Source organism: Oryctolagus cuniculus, chromosome 8 (assembly GCF_964237555.1).
Source record: "Oryctolagus cuniculus chromosome 8, mOryCun1.1, whole genome shotgun sequence".
In the NCBI taxonomy this organism is placed as follows: Eukaryota; Metazoa; Chordata; class Mammalia; order Lagomorpha; family Leporidae; genus Oryctolagus; species Oryctolagus cuniculus.
In genome coordinates this window covers 122,930,711-122,943,382 of record NC_091439.1, presented here as the reverse complement: position 1 = coordinate 122,943,382, position 12,672 = coordinate 122,930,711, and the positions used below count along the sequence as shown (strand labels likewise).

Sequence of the window (12,672 nt, the reverse complement as noted above, 5' to 3'; positions counted from 1 at the left end):
CAATTGTGTACAAGAAACAGCCAGGAGGCCAGCCTGGAGGAGTACTCAGAGGGGGACAGATTAGGCTCAAATGAGGTTAAGGGGGCAGGGAGAGTAAGACAGAGGACAGAGCAGCAGATCCTGGAGTCCTTTCCATCTGAGGGAGTCAGGCTCCTTAGCAGGTTTGAGCAGGGAGAAACAAACTGATCTCTCCCCGCAGTGCATGTTTGGACACCACTGTGAAGAGATCACTTGGGGTGATGGGGGGCCGATTGCACAGCTACAGGGTGAGCAAGGAAGGCCAGGCTCTGGAAGCATCTTGCAGGAACAGATTTCGCTGCCAGATTAGATGAGAAACAGAAAGGGAAGTCAAGGACATCGCCAAGGATGATGAGAAAAACATGGAGAGAGAAGAGAGAATGATAGAGACGCACAGAGGGACCTCCAGGTGCCTGTGAGGTCAGACAGTGGGCGCTGGCATTGCACACAGTGAGTTTACAGGGCCCAGGAGACAGCAACTGAGAGCAGATTCAAGATACGAGTCATGGGGTCAGTGCCATGGGGCAGCAGGTAAAGCCGCCGCCTGCAGGGCCAGCATCCCATAATGGCGCCGGTGCGAGACCCAGCTGCTCCACTTCCGACCCATCTCTCTGCTGTGGCCCGGGAAAGCAGTGGAAGATGGCCCAAGTGTTTGGGCCCCTGCACCTGCATGGGAGACCTGGAAGAAGCTTCTGGCTCCTGGCGTCAGATCAGCCCAGCTCTGGCCATTTGCAGCCATCTAGGGAGTGAACCAGTGGACGGAAGACCTCTCTCTCTCTCTCTCTCTCTCTCTCTCTGCCTCTGCCTCTCTGTAATTCTGCCATTCAAATAAATAAATAAATCTTAAAAAAAAATACATGAGTCACAGAATTTTCAGCCAATTCTTATCTGGTAGCTGGAGTTAAGAATTTGATACTTGCGACAGTTCATCCTCAAGTCATGAGATTGGTTGACCAAGGAGATGGCAACTCATTTTGATAACTGATAATTTTTTTCCAGGTTTGTTTCAGATTTCATTGATTTTAAAAAAAATAAGGGTTGGCGCTGTGGCTCACTTGGTTAATCCTCCGCCTGTGGCACCGGCATCCAATATGGGCGCCAGGTTCTAGTCTCAGTTGCTCCTCTTCCAGTCCAGCTCTCTGCTGTGGCGCAGGAAGGCAGTGGAGGATGGCCCAAGTGTTTGGGCCCCTGCACCCGCGTGGGAGACCAGGAGGAAGCACCTGGCTCCTGGCTTCGGATCAGGCACAGCTCTGGCCATAGCGGCCATTTGGGGAGAGAAACAACGGAAGGAAGACCTTTCTCTCTGTCTCTCTCTCTCATTGTCTAACCCTATCTGTCAAATGAAGAAAGAAAAAATAAACCACTGTAGATATATTTGAAGCCCCCTATATATTTCTCAGAAATTCCATTCTTCTCTTTTTTTATGTTTATGTCTTTTTTTTTTTTTTTGCCTTGAAAGAATCAGAGAGCGAGAGACAGAGACAAGAGACAGAGATAGAAAACAATCTTCTATCCACTGGTTTGCTCCTCAAATGCCCACACAGCCAGGGCTGGGCCAGGCCAAAGCAAGGAGCCAGAACTCCATCCAGGTCTCCCAAGTGGGTGGCAGGGACTCATGGACCTTAACCATCATCTGCGGTCTCCCAGGATGCACAGTAGCAGGAAGCAGGATTGGAAGTGCAGTGGCTGACCCTTGAACCAGGCACTCTGATTGCAGGCATCCCAAGTGGTGAGTTAAGCTGCTGCATCAAAGACTACCCCTCATTCTCTCTTCTAAGAAGCAGCTTCTTCCTTATATGTATATCATGCCCATGCACAATATAAATGTGCATACATTACAAGTAGTGTGCCCCTGGCCGGCGCCGCGGCTCAATAGGCTAATCCTCCACCTAGCGGCGCCAGCACACCAGGTTCCAGTCTGGTCAGGGCGCCGGGTTCTTTCCCGTTTGCCCCTCTTCCAGGCCAGCTCTCTGCTGTGGCCCGGGAAGGCAGTGGAGGATGGCCCAAGTGCTTGGGCTCTGCACCCCATGGGAGACCAGGAGAAGCACCTGGCTCCTGCCTTCGGATCAGCGTGGTGCGCCGGCCGCAGCGCGCCAGCCATGGTGGCCATTGGAGGGTGAACCAATGGCAAAAGGAAGAAAAGACCTTTCTCTCTGTCTCTCTCTCTCACTATCCACTCTGCCTGTCAAAAAAAAAAAAAAAAAAAAAAAAAAAAAAAAAAAAACAAGTAGTGTGCCCATAAATGATATGAGAGTCACAACACTCTCTAACTTACTTAGCTACATAAGCAGTGTGGTTTGGAAATTCACCCGTGTGGATGCGTGCATGGCTGTGTGTGTATGTATATGTATGTGTATGCAGTTATTTATTTTTACTGTGGAGTACTGCATTGTAAGAATATCCCACTACTGGGGCAGGCATTTAGCCCAGTGGTTAAAACACCCACATTGGAAATACCCGGATTCGATTCCTGGCTCCAGCTCCTGACTCTGGCTTCCTGTAAATGCAGACACTGGGTGGGCAGCAGCTCCAGTCCAAACCCAGTTATTGCAGGCATCTGGGGAGTGACTCAATAGAGGAGAGCTGTGTGTGTGTGTGTGTGTGTGTGTGTGAGTCTCTCTCTGTTTCTTTCTCTGTGTGTCTGTGTCCGCCTCTCAACAAATATTTTTTAGTTTATATTCTGTTCCACAATATTCTTTTCCTTGTCCTACAGATGGCTTGCATCTATATAAACAATCCTGCAGTGACACTGATGCAAACTCACCTCACTCAAACATCAGAGTTTCTCCAGGGAAGCTGCAGGTTGCAGACACAGCACATCTTGAACCTGTGTAGCTTTTACTGGTTCTGTTTCTGCCACCAGCGTGCCCACTGCCTCACAACTTTGGCCTTACTTAGTCATAAATTTTATCAAAAGGAAGAGTGTTGAATAGGGCCTCGCTGTAGCTTTAATTTTCATTTCTTAGATGCACAAGGACCTTTAGATATCTTTTTACAGTTTTATGGGCCATTCCCCACTAGCTTCTCTATTAATGACCTATTTCTCCCTATTCCTATTTCTCTACTGTCTCATTCCTGTCTTTCTCGTGAGTTCTAGGACATCTTTATCCTAAATCTTTTATGCTAACCCTGTGATGCTTATATACCTTCTAAATGACTTCCAAAATCTGTTTTGTTATTATTGATTTTTATAATGTCAAATGTATCCTTATTTTCCTAATGACTTGGAGTTTTATACTGTCTTTGAAGGCCATGACGTCTCTACTCTGGCACCATAAAGATATTTTCCTGTATTGTCTTCTGAAAATGTGACTGTTGTCTTTCACATTTAGATTTCTGACCACCAAGATTTGACTTATGGCATGGTGTTATGTACAGAGAGAGTTTGATTTTTTATAAATATAGATATTTTAAAACATACCATTTGCAAAGTAATTTGCTACTTTCACAAGGATTTGCTTTATTCTGTCTGCCATATACACATTTACATTTGGAATTTTTTCTGCTTCCTTTGTTATCTCTTCAGTTTGGCTAATTTTTCAACCAATTATCCTCTTACTCTCAGGCCTTTAATACACTTAACTGCTGTCTCAAGAACACCGTCCCCACTTCTACAACACGGAAACCTATGCCTCCAATGTGACACTGACAATTCTAGCAAATAAAGGTGTGGAACAACCTTACTTCATGTTAACTCCAATAATCCTGGCCAGCGCTGTGGCATAGCAGGTAAAGCCACCATCTGCAGCACCGGCATCCCATAGGGGTGCTGGTTCCAGTCCCAGCTGCCCCACTTCTGATCCAGCTCTCTGCTGTGGCCTGGGAAAGCAGTGGAAGATGGCCCAAGAGCTTGGGTCCCTGTACCCGCATGGGAGACCTGGAAGAAACTCCTGGCTTCTGGCTTCAGATTGGTGCAATTCCACCCATTGCAGCCATCTGGGGAGGGAACCAGCAGATGGAAGACCTCTCTCTCTCTCTCTCTCTCTCTCTCTTCCCCTCTGCCTCTGCCTCTCTGTAACTCTGCCTTTCAAATAAATAAATTAATTTAAAAAAAACTCCAACAACCTTCTCTGCTGAATCACCTTGTCACAGGCGCCACCAGCCCCTCCCCCAGGACCTCACCTACTCCCCAAATCCCTCCCCTTTTGTGCTGCAGCTAACGTAACCAAAATCACAATCACCACAGAACTGCCTGGAACCTATGACTGCTGACCATACCCACAACCAGTTACAATGACATCACTGCTGACACTTCACTGCCTCCACGTGCCTGACACCAGACTCTTCCAAGAATTCCTAAAAAGGCAAGTAAATGGGAGGTGCCCAAATATCGACTCTCCCCCTACCCCTGGAAAACCCTGCCCCACATAACACCTCCTATGAATATTCTATCCTTCCCATCTCTCAAGTTCATCTAAAAGAGGTAACTCAAACCTGGCTGGGTGCAGCTCACTCTCAGGTACACCTGCGCTTCCTGTTGAGTGTGTACTTTCACTTTATGGATAATCAGTCTTATTCCTCTGCCAACCTTTACTCACATCTAAAGATCAAATTCTTTCTTGCATTACAGATAAGAACCTGAACCCAGCCACCCAACAATTCTCTTTGTCACCTCCTTGTTCTCACTGATCATTTTTGCTGACTTTAAGATCCACATAGATGATGTATCCAACATCAGGCCTTGAATTTTTATGGTCTTGCTACAGCCACACCTCAACAACCCACTGCTTTCATTATACTATTAATTATGCTGACATTATTATGGAGAAAAAGGTAAAGATATGTAAGCGGTGTAGAGTCATTTAAAGCAAACACATAAATGTTTTTAAAATCATACCAATCAATCAAGTTGAAAAAAAAGTATCTCTCAATGTGAATTTTCACCACATACAATAGATGCAGTCCACCATACTCAAAGATATTTGGCATTGTAATCCATAAGCTGTACTTTGGAAATTTATATTCATTAAATAAAAGTTTAAAAAAAAGATATTTGGTTACAGCCACAGAGCTATTACAAGCAAGATAAATACCTGCTTACAAAAGGTAGTTCGGACCAAATATCTCCAGCGTAATCTTCTATAACCTCGGATTTCAGAGGAATTAGTCCAAGCTTGGGAATTTCTTGATTTGATCCTGGCAATATTCAGAAATACAATTGATATTTGAACACTAAACTCTAATTAAAATTCACCATTCTGATGCAGGCATTTCTGCAATAGCAAAACTAAGCCTAAGTAATCTAAGTAATCTCTCATTACCAAATAAATAGAAACTGAATAGAATTTCTACAAAGTAGACGTTCAAATCACATTTCTGCTCCACATATTAAGCCACAAATGTAAATACTCATAGGTGTAGATTTCAAAATCTTGCAAAATGTAAGTTTGTTTTAAAATTCCATTTTCCATTAACTATTTAAAGTGTGAGGATACTAAAAGATAAGTTCATTTTGGTGCAAAGTTGTTTGAAATCCCACATAGTTTTTCCCTAATACTCATTTTCCATTAATTTTTTTGAAAGCTCCTCATATCTGAATGGAGTTAGGTAGAATTTATTTTAAGAGTCAAAGAATCACTATGTAACCTAGAAAAGACAAATATTTATTCTAGACCACAGAAAGATCTCTGCTTATTTTTCCATAGGTCAAACCAAGAGAAATAAATTTGTTTAATAAAAATGTTTTAAATTTAAACATCGGTACCAACAAAATGCATTAATTTATTTCCACATCTTGGGCTAGCGAAAATTCAAAAGAACTCTTGTATATTTCATTCAACTCCCAAACCTTTTTCTGCATGAATGGACTCATCTGATGTGTCAATCACAACACCTTAAGACCTATTTAAATTTAAGCTACTTCTTCATAGAGCTTTAGGGAAAAAGTTGCCTTTGGTAAAAAAAAGTAGTAAAGCTATGACAACGTTTTCTGTACCTGACTACGGAGACAGACAGACACGGATTCAAATCCTCTCTCTTCCATGAATTTGCTGTGTGATCTACAACAACCTTCCCAAGATCTTACCTCTAAAATGAGATTGATAATACCACCAGCAAGGTTGATTGGGAAACCAACTAGAAAAATAAATAAAAACAATCGCAAGGCAAAGGAGTTGCTAGAGGAGTAGAAGCTATTCAGTATGACTATCCCAGCCAAAAGGCAAAACTTATAAAGACCAGACCTATTTTCTAAACAAGGATTGCACTGCTAATCTCTTTCCATCTGGAATGAGATTCACTTTTAAAAAACTACTGGGGCTGGCACTGTGGTGCAACAAGTTAAAGCTGTTTGCAACATCAGCATCTCATGAGTGCTGTTCCAGCTGCTCCACTTCTGATCCAGCTCCCTGCTAATGCTCTTGGAAAAGTAACAGAAGATGTCCCAAGTGCTTGGTCCCTGTCACCTCAGTTGGAGACCTGGATGGAGTTTCTGACTCCTCGCTTCAGCCTGGACCAGCCCAGTGGTTGCAGCCATTTGGAAAGTGAAAAAGCAGATGGAAGATCTCTCTCCTCTCCCTCTCTCTCTCTCTGTGCCATTTTGTCTTTCAAATAACAAGCAAATCTTTTCTAGCAAACTGCCAGCACCTTTAGGCAATGTTTCCTTCTGTGTAAGGAACAGTCTGGAAGTTGTCCTCACGGGCATGGAGTCTCCAAAGTCACCACCCTCTGACAAAGCTAACGTTGTGTTCCACAGCTTGTGATATGCGTGCATCAGAGCGTCACCCAATTCCAAGTCCAGTCCTAGGGAGGAGAAGGTAACAGATTCCAATTCATAATCAAAGTCTGAATTTATGTGTTACAGGTGTCTGAGTTATTCAAGTTTATAGTTACTAGCTTCTAATGTTAGATGCTTAATGCAGGACAGAATATGATGTTTTCATTACGTACTCAATATTTGAAGACTGCTAGAGCAAAAATAAAATTGATACTGCTATTGTTATATTTTTCTGCCACAAAAAAAAGCAGGGAGCAGCATTGTGGCACAGTGGGTCAAGCTGCCACTTGTAATACTGGCATCCCATCCTGGACACCTGTGATACTGGCATCCCATATTGGAGCACTAGTAGGAGTTCCGGCTGCTCTGCTTCCCATCCAGCCTCCTGCTAACACTCCTGAGAAAGGAGCAGATGATGGTCCAAGTGCTTGGGCCCCTGCCACCTGCATGGGAGATCCAGGTGGAGCTCCAAGCTCCTGACTTTGGCTGGGCCCAGCCCTAACCATTGTGGCTATTTGGAGAGTGATCCAGCATATGGAAGACACACACACACTCTCTCTCTCTCTCGCTCTCGCTCTCACATGCACACATGAGTGAGCATCCTTCAGAAAATGCTCCAAGCTGGTACGCCACTTCAGTTTCCATGGGAACAACATCTTATCTGAAGCAGCCAGCAGCAAAGCTACATTGTCATTTTCCAACACATACACAAAATCTGGTGTAGGAGGGTTCTTCAAAAACTGCATGGAAAAATGGAATTAAAATTTGATTCTGGTGCAAAAAAAATTGAAATCTATGCATAAGGTGTTCTTCATACTCATTTTCCACAAAGTTTTTGGAGATTCCAGAAATTTTTATACCAAAATCAACTTATTTTATTATACTTTACTTCTTGCATTTTTAATTAACATGCAATACTTGCACACCATTATGGTGCATGGTGCAATATTTCAACAGTGAAAGCTAATCAAATCGGGAAATCAGCATGCCCACCTCCAGCTCCTCTCCACACTGTGCAATGCATTATTATGGGCTACGGTCTCTCCCTGTGCTGTGCAACACTAGGACCAGTTACTTCTGTCTAGTGGGGTTTTAGACCCTATAGCCAACCTCCCTCTAATTCCCTCCCTCCATCCCCTCCAAGCACTACTGGTCACTATTCTAAGTTCAGATAGTCTCTTTTTTCTTTTCCTTCCACATAAGAAAGAAGATGTGGCATTTAATTCCATTATCCATGAACACTTTGAAGCACCTCATATGGAAGACACAGAATAAATTACAACTCCGTAGTTCCTTTCCATTTATCTTCCTTTTTTTCCCCAAGTAACTAATCAATTACCCCATAATTATTCAAAAAAAAAAAAAAAAAAAAAAAAAAAAAAAAAAAAAACCTCTTATAAAGACCTCTCAACTGAACCTTGTGAAAATACAGACTTTCCAGGCCGGCGCCCGCGGCTCACTAGGCTAATCCTCCACCTAGTGGCGCCAGCACACCGGGTTCTAGTCCTGGTCGGGGCGCCGGATTCTTTCCCGGTTGCCCCTCTTCCAGGCCAGCTCTCTGCCTGTGGCCAGGGAAGGCAGTGGAGGATGGACCAAGTGCTTGGGCTCTGCACCCCATGGGAGACCAGGAGAAGCACCTGGATCCTGCCTTCGGATTAGTGCGGTGTGCCGGCCACAGCGCCAGCCGTGGCAGCCATTGGAGGGTGAACCAATGGCAAAGGAAGACCTGTCTCTCTCTCTCACTATCCACTCTGCCTGTCAAAAAGAAAAAAGAAAAAAAAAGAAAAAAAAGAAAAAAAAAGAAAGAAAGAAAGAAAGAAAGAAAGAAAGAAAGAAAGAAAGAAAGAAAGAAAGAAAGAAAGAAAGAAAATACAGACTTTCCACAGAAAATATCTTCAGGGTGGTTGGCCAGCATCCCACAGAAAATATCTTCAGGGTTGTTGGCCAGCATCCCATATGGGCGCCAGTTCAAGCCCCAGCTGCTCCACTGCCAATCCAGCTCCCTGATACTGGCCTGGGAGAAGCAATATAAGATGACCCAAGTCCTTGGGCCCCTTCCACCCACACGGGAGATCCAGAAGAAGCTCCTTGCTCTGGGCTTCAGCCTGGCCCAGACCTGGCCATTGCAGGCATCTGGGGAGGGAACCAGGGAACCAGTGGATAGAAAATGTTCTCTTTCTCTCTCTCCCTCTTTCTCTCCCTCTATAACTCTTTCAAATAAATACATCTTTTTAAAAAAAACATATCTTCAGAGAAACTTTTTATGTAATTCAACCTAATTGATGCATGACTAACCCACTGTCATTATTTATTAGATACAATTCTCATTCAGGCATGGACAATGAATTTAAAAAACTATTTAATGAACAGCTATTTAAAACATACCTCTGTGATACTCAATTTCATAATAATAAGCAATATTTTTCCATAAAATATTATCAGTTAAGTCAGGGAGGCCGGTGAAATCCACACTCCAATTATTTGTAACTTTTAATTGTTTTAGGATGAGAAATGCACATTGTTTTAGCTGGAAAAAATACAAAAGGACAAAAGAGAGAGAGGAACAGGTGTTAATGATATAAAATCTTCCAAAAATGTGACTGTGTCAATTAAGTTTCCCTGAGCATCATCTACTCCTTGTACAAAGACAAAGGACATACAGTGAAGACCAAGAGCTTAGAGCCAGTTACCTTCTTCCGGTCCATCCCACTGCAAAATAACAAGGGCAATATCCAAGGGGTCTTCAAAAAGTTTGTGGAAATTCACGATACCTTGTAGTTCCATGAAATTTTTAAAAAATATTTATTTATTGTGCTCGCTTCATCAGCACATATACTAAAATATTTATTTATTTATTTGAAAGGCAGAGTTACAGAGAGGCAGAAGCAGAGAGAGAGAGAGAGAGAGAGAGAGAGAGAGAGAGGTCTTCCATCCACTGGGTCACTCCCCAGATGGTCACAATGGCTGGAGCTGCACCAATCCAGGAGCCAGGAACTTCTTTCAGGTCTCCCACGTGGGTGCAGGGGCCCAAGGACTTGGGTCATCTTCTACTGCTTTCCCAGGCCATAGAAGAGAGCTGGATGGGAAGTGGAGCAGCCAGGACTTGAACCGGCATCCATATGGGATGCTGGCACTGCAGGTGGCAGCTTTACCTGCTACACCACAGTGCCAGCCCCTTTCCATGAACTTTTTGAAATAACCGTGTATAACCTTTGAGGTATTTTTCAGTGCTAACATTAATTTTTTCTTCTGAACTCATCCCAATCATAATTTCAATAAATACTTCCTCATTGATTCGAACTAATAAATATATAAAAGTAGTGGGCATTTAACTGCTTTACTACAGATTTACAATTAAAAGTTGTTTATGGTATCATTTCAAGAGTTAGGTCTATGGGGCCTTTACTAGGCATCCCATATGGGTGCTGGTTGAAGTCTCAGACACTCTTTCTCCAATCCAGTTCCCTGCTGATGCACCTGGGAAAGCAGTGGAAGATGGCTTAAGGGCCGACACACTGTGGCGCAGTGGGTTAAAGCCCTGGCTTGAAGCACCGGCATCCCATATGGGCACCTGTTCGAGTCCCGGTTGCTGCTCTTCCAATCCAGCTCTTTGTTATGGCCTGGGAAAGCAGTAGAAGATGGCCCAAGTCTTTGGCCCTTGAACCCACGTGGGAGACCCAGAAGAAGCTCCTGGCTTCAGTCTGGGCCAGCCCCCACCATTGTAACCATTTGGGGAGTGAGCCTGTAGAAGAAAGATCTCTCTCTCTCTCTCTCTCTCTGCGGCCATTTGGGGAGTGAACCAGTGGATAGAAGACCTCTCTCTGTGTCTCTACCTCTCTCTGTAATTCTTTCAAAGAAATAAAATAAATCTTAAAAAAGAAGCGAGATCGGCCGGCACCGCGGCTCACTAGGCTAATCCTCTGCCTAGCGGCGCCGGCACACCGGGTTCTAGTCCCGGTTGCCCCTCTTCCAGGCCAGCTCTCTGCTGTGGCCCGGGAAGGCAGTGGAGGATGGCCCAGGTGCTTGGGCCCTGCACCCCATGGGAGACCAGGAGAAGCACCTGGCTCCTGCCTTTGGATCAGCGCGGTGCACCGGCCGCAGTGCGCCAGCCACGGCGGCCATTGGAGGGTGAACCAATGGCAAAGGAAGACCTTTCTCTCTGTCTCTCTCTCTCACTGTCCACTCTGCCTGTCAAAAAATAAAAATAAAAAATAAAAATAAAAATAAAAAAAAAGAAGTGAGATCACAACTAACTACATAAAAGCATCAAACTGTGCTAAGTACAAAAAACCAAGGTTTTCAAATTTTCCTAAATTTCCTAAGAACTTACAAAGGACTTTTGTATTCCTGTCGTCTCTGTTTCAACTGGCTACAAAGTGTGAAACGCAATGAATGTAAACTCTTTATTCATTACTTCACTATTTATATAATACTCATTAGAGTTGTTTTCTTCAGTGTGGGGGTTGTTTTATACTAGGGAGGACTACATTTTTGTATGGAGTGCTTTTATCTAGGACTCAGTTTTTCAAGGAAACATGCATTGTTTGTTGGTAGCCATGTTGAAGCTGGATACAGGAAACAAAGAACCTTTTAAGATGACTATAAAGGGCCGGCGCCGAGGCTCACTAGGCTAATCCTCCGCCTTGCGGCGCCGGTACACCGGGTTCTAGTCCTGGTCGGGGCGCCGGATTCTGTCCCGGTTGCCCCTCTTCCAGGCCAGCTCTCTGCTGTGGCCAGGGAGTGCAGTGGAGGATGGCCCAGGTGCTTGGGCCCTGCACCCCATGGGAGACCAGGAAAAGCACCTGGCTCCTGGCTCCTGCCATTGGATCAGCGTGGTGCACCGGCTGCAGCGCGCCGGCCGTGGCAGCCATTGGAGGGTGAACCAACGGCAAAAAAGGAAGACCTTTCTCTCTGTCTCTCTCTCTCACTGTCCACTCTGCCTGTCAAAAAATAAAAAAATAAAATAAAAAAAAAAGATGACTATAGAAAGCAAAACAGTATCAGTAGAGACACAGGATTGCACCGTCCAAGTTTTGCCTTATTGAATTTTGAGCGCTTATGAATTTCCAGGTGGTTCACTTACCATTCTTAGAAATGGAGAAAGTGTTGCATCCCATTTATGAGTAATGATTCTACTCTTAGCTCTTTGGATCAGAGGTAAATGCTGAAGGAAAATCACACTGAGACAGTACATTCGGCACAGGTCTGCTGCTTCACTGAGTGTGGGTGCCTCCTTCAAATCCTGGAAAAACATGAATTTTTAAAATGTCCACTTGCACAGGCAACATAAAAACTCAGATACAAAGGTGGGCCTTTGGTGCACGGGTTGAGTCTGCTTGGACACCTACATCCCGTAACAGGTGTCTAGGATGGAGTCCCAGCTTTGCTTCCAAGACCAACTTCCTGCTAATGCCCAACCTCCTAACGTTAAGACCCCAGGTGATGACTGCCACTCAGCTGGGAGAACCACACTGAGATCAGAGCCCTGGCTTCAGCCTGGCCCAGTCCTGCTGTGGTGGGCATTTGAGAAATTAATTGGCAGATGGGCTCGCTTGCACTTGTTCTTGTTCTCTCTCTGCTCTCCCTTTCAAATAAATAAAAACAAAGAAAGAAAAAAATTTAAAGAGAAAAATACAAACAAGAAGTCAAATTTTCTTGAAAAAATTCAGACATGCAGTAACAGTATTTTAAGGCACCTTACCCAAAATTCTCCCATGTGACAATTTAATTCTTTTGGGGGTAATTTTATCTCTAGAAAAATTCTACTAAGCATGTGATGGATGAAAAACAACACAACTAGCTGTGTTGCCTAGGAGTGAAAGCTTTGCCTAATACATGGAGTTCCGAAATTCACTGTATCTAAACCTTGCATTTGATAAAATGGTAGGGGATGGCCTCTGTTTAAGGACATGTCCAGCAGCCAGTTATTCATGTCCTCA

The 12,672-nt window shown here is 44.1% G+C and overlaps 1 protein-coding gene across 1 annotated transcript in view; it reads right to left on the bottom strand.

Moving 5' to 3' along the window:
* LOC138843574 (probable ATP-dependent RNA helicase DDX60) overlaps positions 1-12,672 on the bottom strand; it is a 79,269-nt gene that overhangs the window by 57,092 nt on the left and 9,505 nt on the right. The window contains exons 7-10 of the mRNA XM_070048175.1: positions 11,817-11,975; positions 9,119-9,260; positions 6,604-6,759; positions 5,052-5,154 (exon numbers count right to left, since the gene is read on the bottom strand). Coding sequence (XP_069904276.1) covers positions 5,052-5,154; positions 6,604-6,759; positions 9,119-9,260; positions 11,817-11,975 — 560 coding nt within the window. The remainder of the gene's footprint in view (positions 1-5,051; positions 5,155-6,603; positions 6,760-9,118; positions 9,261-11,816; positions 11,976-12,672) is intronic.